Below are 19566 nucleotides of genomic sequence, written 5' to 3'. Positions count from 1 at the left end.
AGTGCATTTATTGCAGTGTCTGGAGACTTCAACCATGTTTTGCTCTCATCATGCCTGCCCATTTTCAGCCACTTTGTGGACTGCAAGACAAAAGAGAATAAGAATTTGGAACTGCTGTATGCCAATGTTAAAGAAGCATATAAAGCCACAGCCCTCCCCTCACTGGGCCTTTCAGACCATAACCTGGTTCACCTCAACTCATGGTACAAACCCCTGGTTCAGAGACAGGCAGTGACCACAAAGACAGTGAGGAAGTGGTCACCTTAGGTTGTAGAATCACTGAGGGGCTGTTTGGAGGCTACACAATGGGATGTCTTGTGTGAACCACGTGGTAAGGACATTGATGCAATAACATCATGCATCATTGACTACATCAACTTCTGTGTGGACTCTGTTCTACCCTCCAAGTCTATCCATTGCTTTCCCAACAACAAACCCTGGGTCACCAGTTACATAAAGTAATTGCTGAACCAGAAGAAAAGAGCGTTTATGGCAGGGGGCAGGGAGAAACTAAAGAGGGTACAAAGAGCTTAAAACCTCAATTAAGAAGGCCAAAGAGGAGAAAAAGTCCAAGCTGGAAAACAAACTAGAGCTGAATAACATTGTGATGTCTGCAAAGGCCTAAAAAACATCACATGCTTCAACCAACGCAGCCCCAATCCAGCAGAGGGTAAGCGTGAATGGGCGAATGAGTTAAACGGTTTGACAATGGCTCTTCTCCTGCTCCATTGTGTCTGTCTCCTACACAGATTAACACACTTACACAACTATGCCATGGCCAATCCACAGCCTCACCTTCCTCCACCACAGCCATTCACACCTGTGACCATCAGCAACTACTGTCTGCAATGAATGCTTCTCATCCCCCCCACAACTGGAATGTCCAGTGACAGTACATTCATTGCTGATCAGGTGAAGAAGGAATTGAAAAAACTCAAGAAGAGTAAAGCAGCGGGACATCATGGCATTGAACCTACGGTGCTGAAACTGTGCAGAGCAACTGTGTGGAATTCTTTAGCACATCTTAAATCTGAGCCGCAGCCTGAAGAGAGTCCCAGTTATGTGGAAAACATCTCGTGTGGTTCCCGTCCCCAAGAAAAGGCAACCGATAGCACTAAATGATTATTGACCAATGCACTGACATCCCACTTAATGAAGACACTGATGCTAGCTCATCTGAGACCTATCAGGATGGCATTGGAGTGGATGATGCAGTTATCTACCTGCAGGACAGAACATACTCAGAATCAGAATTCGGTTTTGGTTACAGGAGCTCACAGTGCACAGTATCTGACAAACACTTACATGTAGTCGATTAAATAAAATTAAATAAAATAGCATAAAATAAAATAAAACATGCATTCCTACCATCATTCACTCATACACACAGTGTTAAGTTAAAGTGCTGAATGCAGCAGCAATTCAAGGGTGTATAGTGGCAAAGAAAGGGATACGTGAGGTAACAGTCAGATAAGTCGGGTAATAAGTCAGGTGAGTAAGATGCTAGAAGAAACAGTGGTCTGTGATGGTAGTTTCAGAGGATGGAATATTGAGTATGATACTATATACCAACATATTTAGAAGAGCAATTTAGAAGCTGGAATATTGTTTATGTGTAATATTTTAACTGTTCAAGAGTGATGGCTTATGGGAAGAAGCTCCTCTGTAGCCTGGATGTCCTTATCATCATCTGGTTGAAGCGCCGGCTTGAGGGAAGGAGCTGGAACAAGTGGTGGCTGGGGTGTGACGAGTCAGCAGAGATTTTCTCTGCACGCTTCCTGGTTCTGAAGGCATGCAGTTCCAGCAACGTGGGCAACTTAACCAATTGTCCTCTCTGCAGACCTGATGTAACCCGTTTGTAAGCAGACTCATCACTCTCGGATGAGACCAATGACTGTAGTGTCATCTGCAAACTTCGAGATTTTGACTGAGGGGTCCGTGGAAGTACAGTCGTTAGTGTACAGTGAGAAGAGCAAAGGGGAGAGAACACAACCCTGTGAAGCACCCATACTGATGATCTGGGTGTTTGAGGTGAACTTTCCCAACCTGCTGCTCTTTGACAGTGATGAAGTTGATGATCTACTGGCAGGTGGGGGTTGGCATGCTCTCCCCTAGACACATCAGGCAGCACTGTGAGGATCATGTTCTTCGATTTCTCCAGTGCATTTAACACCATACAGCCTGTGCTGTTAGGGAAGAAGATTCGGCTGATTCAGGTGGATGAATCTCAGAACAAAATAAAAGAGTGTGAACACAATAAAAGATGTGGCATTAGCAAGCCTGAGAAAATATATAATGCACTCCCCAGCTCAACCACAGGGAGGTGTCTCCGTTACTCCAAAGGTGGCTAGTCGCCTCGGCTGACTTGCTGTCCATGCAGCAGAGTGGCGTGCATGCTCAGTCTCGCCCTTGGTGGAAAGGACTGTTGTCATGGATTACCGAATGCAGTTTCGAAAGTGTCTTCATGCTACCAGTGGTTTACACACCAGAGTCAGATGATGCTCAGGGAGGAGATTAAAAAAAATCTAAGCAAGCAGGCAATAAGAGCAGTCCCTCAGGCTGAATCGCAAAAGGGCTGGTACAGCCTGTATTTTGTGGTGCATAAAAGGGACAGGGTGGGGGTTCCATGTCCAGGATTGCACTGATACCAATACCAGTGTCAGGATTGGCATCGACCCTGGCACTCATGCAATACTGGTATCCGCAACAGGGATACTGATACTTCTAACTAATACCACAAAGCAATTTCTGTCAGCACATGCAGCATCAGTTGACAAGCATCAGTAAAAATGAAAATCTTCTTCAGTAATCTCTTACTGTAGTATTTCTTGGAAAGGAAGTAATAGTAGATGAAAGAACGGTGCACCTACATTGGTCAGCTGTGTATTGCAGCAGCATGGTCTCTGAGCCTTTTGTTTCAATCGAGCCAGGGAATCTGCAGCTCAGATGTTCAGACCATATGTTTATATTGTTCAGTCTGTTTTTTACTATTTTGCACAAGCATTAAGAATTATTATTCAGTTAGGTAAACTCCCCCACAAAAGCTCAGTTATAACAGTAATAATAACACAAGATATAAAGCAGAATCAGTACGATCATCACACCGAAGAATGCCTCGCACCATCTACAGAAAAAAACAGTAGTGATCAAGGAATGTAAGACAGCATTATCTCGATTAAGGGAGCCCTGTCTGCTGTCTCAAGGCTCACAAATAGACAGAGCTCTGTTTCACAAGGTGGTGGGACAGGGGGTGTTGTATGATGAAGCAACAGTGAAGGGGTTGTAGTCTTCTGCACAAGTGTTCACTCCACATCAAGTATTTGGAACTGCTGGCAGTTCATTTTCCCCTAAATCACTTAATCCTGGTGCTAAAAGGACAGCACATTTTAGATCAGATAACACCGCTGAGGTGTCATACGTAAACAGTCAAGGGGGTAGGCATTCACTTCCTCTTCTGAAGCTATCCCACTCTGTTCTGATGTGGAGTAGTCTTCACCTGCTGTCGCTCAGGGCAACATGCCAAGTCACCTGAACCTGGGGCAGACCTACTCTCCAGAGGAGGCCCCCTAGCAAAAGAATGAAAACTCCACCCCTTGGTAGTGGCACAGATCTGGGAGCGTTTTGGCAGGGCAAAAGAAGATCTCTTCGCATCCAGTGAAAACAGACATTTTCCCTTTTCTTTCTCTCTGGCAGATCAGAGTGCGCCGCAGTGAGTGGATGCACTGTCCTGTGATCTAGCACTCTTCTCTATGTTTCCTTGTACAACATCCATAGGCTCACCGAGACCTCCTAACACAGGTAGACAAAGGAAAGAGTTCACCCTTGACCAGAACTGTGATGTCTCTCCCATGTGGTGGGGAGAGAGTTTGTTCCCTTCCAATGTTCCACTGTTGAACTTTCCTTCTGGAGTTATTAGAGTGAGGGCTCTCATTCTATATGGCAGCTATATCAGCCTGTCATGTTGGCTTTGGTGAGGTTTTGCCATGGGCCCACCTGCACTCATTACTCTGTATCATCTACGCTGCTGGGGTGATTAAAGGTGTCTTCAGCCAGACATGCAGCCAGTGTGTTCATTTCTCGTTCATCTTCCTCAGGGAACAGTGGTTATATGCATGATCCTTACGTCTTCTTTAATGCATACATAGTAAGAACACATCAGGCACAGTCGTCTAGCAATAGTAAGACTTGATCATAAAATCTGTTGGCCCTTAAAGAAACTTTCTCCCCCTGAGTTTATGGAAATAGGCTAAAAATGCCCAAAAATGATTTTGGTAACTGCTGTGATTTTTGGCAACTGTGACAGCTTAGCATATCTTATCTAAATTAGATATTTTTATACAGTTATAATACGGTTTTACTAATTTTAATATACCCAGAGTGTGCTTTCAATGTCTGTATTATCTATAAAACTACAAATATTCATCATAAAAGAATCCTGATTGGAGCAGAGCATTTCTGTGTGAAAGTATTGTCTTTTGGACATGGCCCATTCAATTGCTGATGTAACAGCTTTTGCAAAATAAGTTTACTGAAAAAAAAAACTTGAATTTGCTGATTCTTCATGCAGCTTCACAAGTAAATGAGAAGACAGAGCAATGTATAGGTATGGGGGCATTTAAGTGAACCGCTTGACTTACTGAGAGATCCTTAAACGGGTGCAACAGCAAACCAAGAGGCAGTTTCGCTTTACTTAAGAGTGCCTGTGTCTGAGGGATGCTGGTGAGTGTGCTACGGAAGACCCTGTGGAAAAGACGAGATAATTATAAAAACAAATAAGTAAACAAAAAAATAAATTTAAAAAAGACTCTCCACTACTTAGAGCATCATCATGACCCCTAATTTTCTGGAATCCTATTTAACATTTATTTAACTTCTATTTATTTTTAATCTCTTATCTTTTAAACTGTTGCCATGGCTACATGTGTTTCCAAATACTATAAACAGCATTGCCGGCATGTATTTACTCTGGGCTACAGTTGAGTTTTTGCAGGTCCTGAGGCAAGCAGGGTGTTGGGGCAGGAACAGGTCCAGGGGGCAAGAGATTACGTTCCTGCAGGAGGTTGACCACTCTTAGAGCCTCAGGGGTCTGGGACTGCAGGCTTAATGCAGACAAGGATGGACTTAGTTGGGCTGGACCTACAGAAGGCTAAAGACATGACAGAAAAATTAAAGCAGGAAAAAAGTAGTTCACTATGCTATCCATACTGGCTTTGTAGTCAACATCAATCCTTAATTCTTATATATATTTACTTTTTTCATACATTTTTTGGAACTGCAACATCAACCTTGCCATTTAATTTTCGATGACATTTTCTTTTGACCCAACTATTTCAATCTGAATGGACTGGCGACCTGTCCAGGGTGTATCCTGCCTTCCGCCCAATGACAGCTGGGATAGGCTCCAGCACCCCACTGCGACCCAGAAGGATAAGCGGTTTAGATGATGTATGTATGTATGTATTTCAATCTGAGTAAGCGAAATCACATTTTTCTGATGCCAAATTAAATCTCAGTGACTTAAACTATCTAAAATGGACCTCTGGATTTGGGCCAAAGGGCAGAAGGACCAAAGGCCTTCTGAACCAATGATTCAAGAGTCAATGTAAGTCTGTTTTCTATCACTTGGTTTTGGCAGCAGAAATATTTGCATATGAAAACAAACTAAAAACCATCATACTTGGACTATACCCATGTGCTCCTTATTGTTCATTCTCATTGCCAAACATATATATCATTAACCGGGCAGCTATTATCAAATATGTTGATTCACACATGCTCTGATACAAGCAAAATCAAATACTCTACTACTGAAATGCTTCTCACATACATACATCGAGCCCTTTAATAGGTACATCTGCTTGTATGAACTATCTGAATTATCTAATCAGGCAATCGTGTGGCAGCACTACAATGCATACAATCATGCAGATACAGACAAGCAGCTTTATGTGCTGTTCACATCAACCATCAGAATGGGGTAAATATCTCAGTGATCTTGACCGTGGCATGATTTATGGTGACAAATGGGCATGATCGAGTATTTTTATTACTGCTGTTCTCCTGGGATTTTCATACACTACAGCCTCTATAGGGTACTCAGAGTGGTGCAATAAAGAAAAAACATCCAGTGAGCAGCAGTTCTGTGGACAGAAATGCCTTGTTCATGAGAGAGATCAATACAGAACAGCCTGATTTGGGCTGACAGAAAAGGTACGGTAACTCGCATAACCAGTCTATACAACTGTGGTGAGCAGAAAAGCATCTCAGAAACACACTGAACCTTGATGCAGATGGGCACCAACAGCAGAAGATTAAATAAGTCTAATTTAAGGTTAACTATGCTCAATGCTACTAACACACACAGTCACTAGGCTAAGAAATGACAACAAGGTTAAGTACCTGCTGGTATTGTTGAGGTGGGGAGCTATAAGGCTGTGTTGGAGGGTGCATAGGTAATGGCTTGGGTACCCCTTCTATGCCCTGGTAACCAGGTTCCAATGAAGGGTAAGCAGTGCTAGCTGGCTTGCTCATCTGTCCTGGCTGAGGAGGGTATGGGCCAGCTATTGCAAACAGAAACAGAATGTCAGAAATGTATATATTGCATACAGATTGCGTTGCGCACACATACATATTCATATATATACACATATATATATATATATATATATATATATATATATATATATATATATATATATATATAATATATATATATATATGTATATATATACACACACACATATACACACACACACCACTTATATATATATATATGCACATTTATATATACATACACACACCCACCCACACACCCCCACCCTCACACAGCAGGTACTATTTGGGTGGTGGATCAGACACAGCAGTGCTGCTGGAGTTTTTAAACACTGTGTACACTCACTGTCCACTCTATTAGATCACTCCAACCTTGTCAGTCCACCTTGTAGATGTAAAGTCTGCACAGTTTGTGTTGGTCATCCTCTAGTCCTTCACCAGTGGTGCAGTGCTGAGAATGATCCACCACCCAAATAGTACCTGCTCTGTGAGGGTCCATGGGGGTCCTGACCACTGAAGAACAGGGTAAAAGCGGGCTAACAAAGTATGCAGAGAAACAGATGGACTACAGTTTATAATTGTAGAACTACAAAGTGTAACTATATAGTAAGTGGAGCTGATATGAAATGGACAATGAGCGTAGAAACAAGGAGGTGGTCATAATGTTATGCCTGATCGGTGTGTGTGTGTGTGTGTGTATATATATATATATATATATATATATATATATATATATACACACACACACACACACACACACACACACACACACACACACACATTTTATATATATATATATATATATATATATTCCATCTATGTACACACAGTGGAACGAAATTACGTTCCTCCAGGAACAAGGTGCAACAAGGAACAAAAAGTACAAAAGTACAAAATTACAAAGTGCGAACGTGCAGACAGTGTGCAAACAAAAATTAAGCTAGAAACAATACAATAAATACAATAAATTAATACAGACGTTAGACACAGTAAACAGACCGGACAGTGTAGCACAGACACAGCACAGACTTCTGGACATGAGGTAGTGGAATAAGGTGCAGACATATTTAACATGATGTGATCTGTAAGTTATGTCAGATAACATACATATACACAGCAATTACTGAGGTAGTAACTGTTATATATATATATAATTTTTTATTTTTTTTTTATACACAACAGTTCTGTCCACGCAAGCTGATTGGTCGAGAAGTGTTCTAGCTGTGCTGTTGTGGCAAAAAAATTTCACAAACACTATCTACACTCTGCTGAGATGCTGGTGCTAACAACGACTTTGGCAGCTGTAGGAGATGCTTAAGTTATTTTAACGTTTTTACTTCTTACTTCGCGCAGAAACACAAAGTGGATACTTTCAAGATTACATTTGACCTACAGCCAATTTGGTCAGACTCCAAAGACGAGACTACACTAAATTCCCAAACTGTCATTACCACTGAGCAAGTTTTTCAGTCAGCAGCTGTGAGAGAAGAACACCTAAACAACCTGGAATTAGCCAGAAATGAACCGAATACCAGTCGCCAAACAAAATGGGCTGTAAGATGCTTTACAGACTGGCCAGAACAAAACAACATTAATACTGATCTTGCAAAAATTGACAAAACTGAGCTAAACTTGATATTGTGGCAGTTTTATGGCTCAGTCCGTACTTCAAAAGGCGAGGCTTACAGCATACTGTGCTGTGCATACAGCAAGTGAGCAGAGTCCGTTACTCTGATGTAGCAACAAGCTGCTTATTAAGGAACTATAATTTGGCGGAAGGAACTGCTAACATTAAAACATATTAAATGCCACGTTCATGGCCCAATTTATTTGCCTTTATCTTACTTTATTTATTTAACTGTCAAACAAACAAAAAATACATTAAGCTTTAAGTTCTTGTTACAACCATTATAATAAACTGACTGGGAAGATTCGGAACAGGGCATAGAATTAAGAAACAACTGGTTTACTCTGAGCAGAACTAATATTTTAACCTTGCACTTAAACACCAACACAATGACCCTTATTTATCTAAGTAACGTTTAAACAAGTGTATATGTGACTGTCCTGAATGACATACAAATTACTCTGCGTCTTACTAGAAAACTAGGGGCTGGAGGTGAACTGGAGGTGATTTGGGCGCGATTTGTGAAACAGCTTCAGTGCTGATGAGTACCTTATTTACATATCATTTGCAATGAGCACACGACAATTTGCCCTCATATACATACAAGTTACATGCCTTAATTCATGCAGATGCTTCAATAGTGAGCTATTAAAACAAAAGTAGTCAGCATCTTTTCAACCAATGATTGTTCTTATAGGTGGAGTATAGGGTGGAGAAGGAGGTGCTCCACTGGCCAGAGATTAATTATGTATATACTGTGTTAAAAATACAATGACAAAAAAAAAGTGAAATGAACAAAATGTAGCCTTTTTTCAGATGGTAAATGATGTGAATGTGTAATCTGATTATTTTCATAAAACACTGGCTGCTTGAGGCATATATATATATATATATATATATATATATATATATATATATATATATATATATATATATATATATATAACATGAGGTGGCTTCTACTCTATATTCTACTAATGTTTTGTACTTTAGAAAGGTAAACATTTTACATATCAGCAGGATCAATCAAAAGTTATTAAATGGAACGTATGGTCACAGCTTTTATTTTTATGAATGTGCATGTAAAAAGTACATGCACTTTAGCACAATGATTTCTGTGTGAACAGTCAGTAGTATTATCATTATTTTCTATTTTTACCGTTATTGCTGATATTATTGATGTTCATGACAGTAATTCTGAGTATAATCGCAAATCAATAAAATAAAAAGGCTGTCAATAAAATTTGCAAGTGCTCATTTTAAGGTCAGTTTCAACTGTGTGCAACTTTGATAAATAAAAGCCAATGTTACTAAATGCTTCCATGTTAGCTGTTTGTCTCTGATTCCTATGAGTGCAGTGTAACAACAAAATAGGCTTGGCTACTTTATCTAATGTATACTGATGTTTTTGGTTGAGAAAATAAGTCAAATAAGTCAAAATACAACAACCTGAGACAGGAAAGCTATGGACAGCTTATGCTGCACTTGTTTTCATTCTTCGCATATAGCAATACTATCAATTTTTGGTTTTTGTTGTTCAAACTGTCCAAACTGGATAAGGGATTAGTTCACTTATTTTTAAAGAATATCTGAAGAACGCTTCACAGTTGATACTGCAACGAAGAACATTTTGCACATATTTCAGTAAAAATATATACTTTCTCAAAAAAAAAAGGCTTAATGCTTTTACATTATCCAACTACAAGAAAGCACATGTTAGACCTGCATTTGCTTATTAGGGCTTAAAGAATGCGATACGAAGTTGATTTCTGTTGTCTGCTAACGGGAGGGGTGCTCTTACTGGTTTTCCTACATCTAAGGTACACAAAAAATTCTTTAAGGGTCAACACATTTCATCATTAAGTCCTACTGTTACCAAATGGTAGACAACTAGAGCTGAACACTGAGGAGCTAACACCAGCCATAACAAGTGCCTACACTTCTGTTTCTCCATCATATATGCATGCGGGTCTCTCCTACATACTGCTCTCTCCATGAGTGGTCAAAAGTAGTTTTGGGATCTGAATTTCGTGGACTTCTACATTTTAAAAACAACCACAGAATTTATATTGGCCAAAAAATGTGCAGAGTACAATGAACATTATAATCAGGGCCCAAAAGCACTTGACTGGCTTCAAATACTTCCTGAAATTTCCGAATAAGTTATGTAATGCTCTAATACTGTATTATGTCCATCAGATTGCAAGCCTATTTTTTTTTTTAATTTGCGAGCGACTGAAGCATAAACTTCCTAGAAGTTCAGTTAAATTACACACTTTTTATAGACTTTCAAACTATATTTAAAATAATTATTTATTTAAATGTGATGATCTTGTTGGTTGGTACTTTCAGAGTAGTTCCTGTGTGTGCCATCAAGCTTTACACCTGCTGTAAACTTGTTTAATTAGAAAAGAAAAACAGAAAAAAGAGCTAATATTCCAATCTGAAGAAGCTATGTGAACAAGCTGAGACAGAGGCACTGCGGATGGACGCATGGTAGATAAGGATTACTATACTTACAAATCTGAGAGGATTAATCAATCTTGTCATATATGCATTGTATGTCAATGTCTTCATGCACAGTTTTATGAGAGCTTTTCTTATTGTCTAATCATTTACAGTCCTCCAACAAACGTTTTTTTCTTCCTGAGGCATCTCTATTGTTTTAGCCTGGCCATGTGGAAAGTGCTACGGTTCGTAGGTGAGCTGCCGTGGATGGCAGACATGAATTTATGATGCATTTAGCTAGCCTTGATGTACTGTACGTTTCCTTACCTTCATTCTGACCAGCAGGGGGGGGTGCCAAAACAGAACTGACTAAAAGGCCAGGAGTAGGTAAAGGTGGTGAAGCTCCCACGGCTGCTGGTGACCCTACTGCAGGCGGGGTGCCATAAAGTTTTCGGTCAAGCTGATTTGAGGTGTGGGGTACGGCATTTGCTGCATTAGGCCCTGTTGAAAAAACACCATTAAAATATAGACTCAAGTGGCAATCTGCACGGTCAAAGCACCAGGTCAATGAGGCCTTATGTGCCAACCTTGGCTCATAGAAAACACAGCATATGGTTGAATTCTTAAGAAAGATCTTTATTTTTTTATTACTAACATGCCTAAGCGATATGTTTACTGTCTAATGTTTATACGTATTTGTACATTATTCCTAACGGGGAATCAAATCCAGGAACTTCGTCTTTAAAGGCAGAAGCTTTCACGGTGAGCCACAAGAGGCTCATGGCAATAATACTTTTTTTGAGACAATTTATTGGTAGAGAGTAAAAAGGAACCAAGCACTATTTTAAAAACTAGTTTAAAAACTAAACTCAATTTTCAATTATTGTGATTTTGGAAAATCAATTGAGAATTAACCCTCAGTTAACCATCAGACATTTACTAATATACTTCTTTAGCAGAAAAAGCCAGGTCACACTAATGTGTTCAATATTAGCTCAAATCTTGAGTTAATCTGTCACAACCACGCTGTGCTTAAAAGTCATTATGTTTTTAAAAACTTATTTATCTTCAGACTCCACAGATAGTTTTAGGAGACCAATTTTGAGGTTTTGGTAACACAAAAGGAGTAGTAAAAAAACCATGCATATTCCAAATTTATCAACTGCGGAACAACTTACTTAAAAGACTTGTATTTACGCAACTGTCAGACTATGTGGAATGCATGACTTGGACCAATTTGTTTTCCCACAAGAGAAATCCGGTAAGATGCATGATTGCCACTATGCTTTGAAGTACATCACTTAGTGCAATTACTGTTGGGCCCGTTGTGAGTGGATAAAATATTGCAATATTTTATAACTGATATGACATTTTATATTGTTGGTAGTACAATAAGCATTGAAAAAGCCAAAAGAGGCCGATTCAAGCCAAATTATAAATACTTCCTCAGGTGTTTAGTGTGTATGTACATATCAAATTTGGTCACAATCCATGCATTACTGATGGATGGATAGAGCCCTTGCGTCAGAATAAGTCAGGCTAAACTGACTGATTCATCTTGCAGCCATTGCGTGCTTAAAAGTCAAGATTTTAAAAAAGAATCCTTCACAATGAGACTTTTGTTTGAGACTAAGTTTGAGAGGATACAATAAAAATCCAGGAAAGACCATGAAAAAATATTATTGCAAACTTTCATAAATTGCTGGGAAACAATAGTTTTTAAAAAGACCTGTATTTGCAAAATTGTCAGACTGAATGCAGAACATTCAGAAACCTTCCTTGCCAAAAGATAAATACAGTAAAGTTTATGATTGCCTGATGTTTGCAATTGCAGTTACTGCTAAAGCTCCATCTAGTGTGCAGACAAAACAACCATAACTAATTGTCATGAAGATTAAATGAAATTACAGGATTTCCTGTGCAATTTAGGAACATACATATATTTTATGTTATGTCTTATTGAGATGTATAATTTGAAATCATTATCTTTGCTTTAACCTTAGACAGAAAGCATGCTAATTTAGATTACTGGCAATACATTGAGTATTGTAAGAGCTAGCCGAGGCTGATTCAAGCCAAATTTCAAATGCTTCATCAGACGATTATTATGTACATATATATCAAATTTGGTCACAATCAGACCATCACTGGGAATTACTTATTCTGATACTGGATTTCTAGCCCCTTGTGTCGGAAAAAGCCAGACCAAACTGACTGATTCGTATCATGTAGTAACACTTAAAAGGCATGATGTTTTTAATAATTATTGACCTTGAGACTTCAATGGTTGTTTTAAGACCAAAGTCCAGGGAAGAGGATGAAAAAAATCTTTTTCAAACTGATGATTTTCTGGAATTTTTTTTTGAAAGACTTGTATTTGCAAAATTGTCAGGCTCGACAGAATACAAAACATTCAGAAACTTTCTGTGCCACAAGACAAATATGGTAAAGCTTATGTCTGTTCGTCAATTTGAAAATTACAGTTTGCAGTTATTGCTGATGCTCCCTCTAGTGGTAGGAAGGAAACATACCACCTAATTTTGTGGTCATGGTTGGTTAAAAAAATATTAAAGGTTTCCTGTGCAATTTAGCAAAAACATATATTTGTACATTTTTAGGTCTTAGTCATCATCATCATCATCACTAACCGCTTAGTCCAGACAGGGTCGCGGTAGCAGTTGGGAGAGCAGAGAATCCCAGACGACCCTGCCCCCCACAACTTTCTCCGGCTCATTCCCGGGGACCCCAAGCCGCTCCCAGGCCAACTTGGAGATATTATCCCTCCAACGGGTCCTAGGACGACCCTGGGGTTTTGTCCCAGTAGGCTGTGCCTGGTACACCTCCACTGGGAGGCATCCAGGGGGCATGAACGACCTCAACTGGAGTAGCGGCTCTACTCCGAGCTCCTCACCCTATCAAGTAGCCTGCCACCCTGCAAAGAAAGCTCATTTCCGCCGCTTGTATTTGTGATCTCATTCTTTCGGTCATTACCCACAGCTCATGACCATAGGTGAGGGTTAGGATGTAGACCGACCGGTAAACAGAGAGCTTTGCCTTATGGCACAGCTCCCTCTTCACCACTACAGTCTGGTACAGTGACCAAAGACCCCGAGATGCCTAAACTCCTCCACCTGGGGCAAGTCCTTTCCCCTTACCTGGAGTGGGCATGCCATCCTTTACTGGGCTAGGACCATGGACTCTTGGATGTGCTGATCCGCATACCAACCGCTTCACACCCATGCGATCCAGCCAAAAGAACATCATCTGCAAATAGCAGAGACGCCATCCTCCGGCCTCCACACATAATGCCCTCCTGACCTCGGCTACGCCTTGACACCCTGTTCATGAATATCATGAACAGGAGGCCCTTCCTGGATCGGGGCCTTGCCATGGCGGAAGGGCTTGTGTGGTCTAGGGATCTTCAGAGCTAAGTTGTCGGGAGCAATACGCTTCTGGTAGGGTCTCCCAGGGCAAACAGGCCTGGAGTGAAGACCCAGACTAACTCGATCCAAAGATCCTCATGAAAAAAGGACACCGAAAACTGTGTGCCCTGCCTGGGAGAGGGTTACCAGGACCTACCCCTGGAGCCAGGCCTGGGGGTAGTGTTCCTCAACGGGCGTCTGGTGGCCGTGCAGCCCACGTAACCCGGCCGGGCTCAGCCTGAAAAGGCAACATGGGTGGACCATGTGGGCCCACCACCCGCAAGGTCCAACATGGGGGATCGGTGCAGTGCCGTATAGGCAGTGGGAGATGGTGGGGAAGCCCTTGGCGGCATAGATCCCTGCGGCAGAAACTGGCTCTTAGGTCTTAGTGAGATGTGTAATTTGAAATCATTTCATTATTTTATTCGTAGAGAGAAATATTGACACTTTTGTTCAAATTACTAAAACATGATTCTATACAATTCTTTCCAATTACAATCTGAGGAAAGCTTATGGATTTATAGCCCTTTGTCAGAAAAATCCAGGCTGAACAGTTTGAGTGATGTCTTGCAGACGCTGTCCTTTAAAGTCATTTTTTTTTTTAAATAATTTCCTACAAACTTCATAGATTATTTTGAGACCAAGTTTGAGGCAATTTGATTAAAATCCACAGACTACTTTGAAAAGTTAATTCTTCAAAATTTGAACAACTGTAGAAAAACTTTTTTACAAAATTTTGATAAAATTTCAGGCTCACTGCAATGCATGATATAATTTATTTTTATTCAAGATAAAATTTATTTCTATTCATTCTTGTTGTTGAACAGCGCCACCTTATGGCCGACTGAGGTCAAACTTAGAGAGTGCCTATGTGGATATATCATTCAAGTTTCATGATGACTGGCCAGTGCGCTAAGCCCTCCAAATGCCTACTGCAAGCTTATTGGCCAACGGTGGCCATATTTGTCCAGAGATTGAGTTGTCCTTAAGACCTGACTTATAAAGTAGCCTCTCAATCTCAATCGGCCAAGTGGTTGCTAACAGACAGGTTCTTGTTTATTATAGTGCCCCCCTACCGACAAAAAAATTGGTCTCAAGCTTGGTGTGCTTCCTGGAATCAATGTGGCCTATAAGAATTTTAAGTTTCATAAGAACTGGCCATAGCAGTCCTGATCCATAGCCGTTTTTGTAATTAAGCTAAATCCAGTAGGGTTTAATTGGCATTTGGCAGCCATATTGTTTACAAATATCCACATTTTTAAAAATAATTCTTTATCTCCAGATTTCTATGAACATTTTGTGTGGATATGTTAAAAACCTGAGATTAGTAGAAAAATTAGCCAGTGAGGTGTTTACGTGGAATTACCCAAGGATTACACAGAATCAAGAATTTTGACAGAAGGCCTCACAGTTCAGGAAATACGGGCCACAATGTAAAATGCTGCTCTGTAGCGACACTATCAAATTAACTAAGGTCATTTCACTTGTCTGAGTACTGCACTCACCCTCCAGTTGTAATGTTTGGGTGCCTTATGGTGTCCATTTCAATATCTATCTACAGTCTCTGACATCCATGTCAAAAATAATTTACCACCACAGATAAAATAGTGTTGTAACTAACCTTTGGTCTAGTATTGATTTATAGAACACGCATAAAAATAAAAATACCACACTACATATGCAAATGTGAAGTCTAGATTCAACACTTTTACCTTTTTCCAAAGGTTATTTAGGGATGCCTATTAATAGTGACCACAAACACTACAACACTACACTACAGCTTTACAATGAACTGCGATGTAATATAGTTACTATTATTTAAGCACTCTGAAAGATCAGTATCTGAGCTGATCAAGACATCTAATCATTAAACTGCAAAAATATTTACACTCATTGGCCACTTTATTAGGCACATCTAGTAGTGATGTTACTGTTTTTTGTTTTTCTGGTATGCATGGATCACACAGTAGTGTTGCTGGAGCTTTAAACAAATCACTGTCACCGCTGGACTGAGAATAATCCACTATCCAAATTATTCAGCCAACGGTGTTCTGTGGCCAGAAACTGACTACTACTTGAGAATAGCTAACACAAGCCATGGAGCAACAGATCAGCTATCATCTCTAACTTTACATCTACTAAGTCAGGGGTGCCCAATCTTACCTGGTGTGACTGTAATTTTTCTTTGTAACAAAGCAGGAGCACACTTGATCAGTTGTTTGAAGACTGTGATCTGCTTGTTTGGAATAAAAACTTGCACCCACACCATCCCTTTGAGGACAAGACTGGACATACCTGTACTAGGTGGACCAACATGGTAGGCATTTCTAACAGGGTGGACAGTAAGTGGACACTGTAAAAACTTCAGCATAACTGCTGTTTCTGATACACTTGTACCAGTGCAACACACACAAACATGTCACTACCATGTTATTATCACTGCAGTACTGAGAACAACCCACCATTCAAATGATAACTGCTTAGCAGTGGTCCTATGGATGTCCTGACATTTGATAAATGGGGTAAAGCAAAGCTAACAAATTATGCAAAGAAACCTCTGTGTCAGATCAGGCCTACAATCTGTACCTGAAGAGGCATAAAATGCAACAATATGACAGAGGTGTGGACTAAGGTGTGGACGACTAAGACATGACTCCGACTCGAGTCACGAATTTGATGACTTGAGACGTGACCCAACAAAATCAAAAAAGACTCGCAATCCGACTTTGGGCCGAACACCAATAACTCTGACTTTGACCTGGACTTGCCCCTCATGCCTCGGAAACACTGACTGCAGATGGGACTCTACACAGCCAAACAGTTTTCATGTGAACGGATTTTTTTCCTGCCATAAAATGTATGAACAGCAGTGACCTCCAATGTCTGTTACTGTGCTTATGTTTGGCCTATTTTATTTTGGAAGACAAGTGTTAATTCGCCTCCATAAGCTGGAAACAAGCAAAGCATCAGCAGTATCAATAAGCCCTTCATCTTAAACTGTTACTGAAGAAACCTGGAGAAAACCAGGCGAACTGACCATTTTTCTCATGGAAGCAAAACAAAAGAAACAGAGCTCTCTCTATTTGACCGATTTTAACAGCTTCTGCAGGTAAATCAAGCACATCACCATGAAGTTGACTTTATATTCACCAGCTTCTTTATTGATGTTCCACCTTAAATGGTGCAGTAGTTAGGGGCTGGAGCGTAAATGCTGCCCCATTTTAAGGTGGAACGAAAAATTCAAAGAAGACGCTGGTGAATAAAAAGTCAACCTCAGCTTCGTACATTCACCATTTTTTTGCTGTCTTTTCTGTAAACACTGTTTAGCTCTGCTGTTTTGATTTCTGCTGTTGCCTAAATTCAATTCAAACTAGCGGCTGTTTGCTAAGCTAAGCAGCTCTTTGTTAGTTGCAGTGTTCCCAAAAATTATCAAAAATTCTTAGCTTCAAATATATTTGAAGTTTGATAGTACTTTGAAAATTCCTTACGTGTGTAGTACGTACTTGCCATGGTTCTCTGTGTACCATGGATTTGTACTTTATTTAGAAGGGTGAAAACAAAATTTAAAAAAATTATAATGTACTTCCACACACTAGTAACATGCCGTCATTGTTACTATTACCATCATTTTTGGTGTTCAGTGTTGAAATGGCCTTAAATTAGCTGAAGAATGCAGACTTGTTTAGCACTTTAAGATTAGGACTTGGGACTTGACTGGGGACTTGACTGAAGACTTGCCTGTATTGACAGTGGACTCAACTGGAGGCTTGCCTGTACTGACTCAGGACTTGAATCAAGTCTCAACTCTCCTGACTTGGGACTTGACTCAGAACGTGAGTGTCAAAACTAAAGACTTGTGACTTGCAATTTGGTAACTGCCAAGATAAAATGGACAATGAACGCAGATACAAGGAAGTTGTTACTTTAAGCAGATAGACCTAAATTTACCAACAAGGACTGGTTTGTTTGTAATAACCCCGACGACCTTCAGAGCGGATGGGGAAAGGACCATCAGGTGAAATAAAGGTGACACACAACAATTTTCATTTTTTCCTGAGCGCCGTTTTGCAACCTGAACCCCCCGCCCCCCAGTTTTGAGGGGAAGATTCAAACTGATAGTGTATTTGGAACTTGCTTGCCCATGATATCCCTCATCAATTCTGTTAAGCCACTCCCACTTAATTAAAGAAAAAGAATTCAGAATTTCTTTATGCTGAATGGCTCAAAACCAGATGGCGCTTACCAGAGCCATGTAGAGAGAGAGAGTCGCATCAACGGAAGTTCAAAATGCTTGATGGTCACATGATTAGACATGTAGACTTTGAATAGTTCCAGGAAGGTCTTGGTGGGCAATTTGAATCCATAAACACAGCGCAACAGAACTGCGTCTTTTGGTAATTAGCAGTCAATAAATGCATTGATTTACAATATTTATAATGAACACCAACGATTTGAGGATTAAACAGCTATCATTACTTGCCTTCTTGACACGTTAGGTTAACGCCAACATGGTTACAAAGTGTGCTGCCATGGTTTATTGCTTTGAGTTTTTAGTATTATAGATATTATGTTCTTACACTTGCATAGTAGTTAAGATCTGTCCTACCCTAATATTTATTGATATATTTAGAGGTAAGGGAAGGAATGTTTTAAAATTGAGATCAGATTGATTTTCTAACATTAACATATCTTTAATTCATGGTAGTTTCAGTAATCCCAGGGCCTAGATAATACTGATTACTAATGTAAACTTTCAGGAAAGACAGAAGAAGAAGGAACCGAAGAAATTTGTTTGGCTTGCATATGCAAAAATTATATTTGTTTGTGTACATATAAAAATATTATATGTATCTTGTCTTTTTACTATGTACTTATTTACTGCAATGAACTGAATAAAGTTATAACAAACTCAAACATAAATAGCATGGCAAGCAGTTTGTCTATGCCCTTTTCTCTGTGTTGTCCTTGCACATAGTCCCCAGCAAGGTTTGCTCTGCTGCCTGGAGATGCTTTAAATCACTCAGAGAAAGGAGTAAGAATGTATGGTTTCTAAATTACTAAATAACTTACCATTACTAAAGATTACAACAACAAAAAATGTGAGATTGCATTTGCACGTTTCACAAACAGGCCACATCATTGGGAAGATGAATGTTTTTTTTATTAAAAATAACGAACAGGTAAAAAACTGCAAAACCCAGGGTGCTGTCTTATTGTAGTTTCTAGGCAGAGTTGGATTCCCTCCCCACTGGAGTGAAAAGAGATGACACAACTCTCTCTCTCCACATGGCTCTGGCGCTTAAGAAGGTAAGAGCACAAACCAGGGTTGAGGATAGTGAACAGTTAATCATACATACACAAGGAGGAACTATCAGCATCCTGGCTCAGCCTTCAACAGGGTTAGCCTAAAGCCAGACAAAATCAAAGGCGCAAGGTTTTTCAACCTTAGTTGCTATTAAGAAGTTATTAAGAAATTATTGCCAGATCTGCTAAGCGTCTTTGTTTGCTACACCCACC

At 39.9% G+C, this 19566-nt stretch overlaps 1 protein-coding gene across 2 annotated transcripts in view; it reads right to left on the bottom strand.

Moving 5' to 3' along the window:
* The window catches only part of sec24a (SEC24 homolog A, COPII coat complex component), an 87100-nt gene that overhangs the window by 46520 nt on the left and 21014 nt on the right, over positions 1–19566 (bottom strand). Inside the window, exons 3-6 of one of the 2 annotated variants that reach the window (XM_036589095.1) lie at positions 10955–11128; positions 6400–6560; positions 4965–5146; positions 4638–4740 (exon numbers count right to left, since the gene is read on the bottom strand). In XM_036589095.1, the coding sequence (XP_036444988.1) occupies positions 4638–4740; positions 4965–5146; positions 6400–6560; positions 10955–11128 (620 nt within the window). The remainder of the gene's footprint in view (positions 1–4637; positions 4741–4964; positions 5147–6399; positions 6561–10954; positions 11129–19566) is intronic. The other variant, XM_036589096.1, reaches the window with a different exon arrangement.

This window comes from Colossoma macropomum, unplaced genomic scaffold, assembly GCF_904425465.1.
Source record: "Colossoma macropomum unplaced genomic scaffold, Colossoma_macropomum, whole genome shotgun sequence".
In the NCBI taxonomy this organism is placed as follows: domain Eukaryota; kingdom Metazoa; phylum Chordata; class Actinopteri; order Characiformes; family Serrasalmidae; genus Colossoma; species Colossoma macropomum.
Note: the sequence above shows the minus strand (reverse complement) of the source record. Positions and strands in the feature narration are given on the sequence as shown.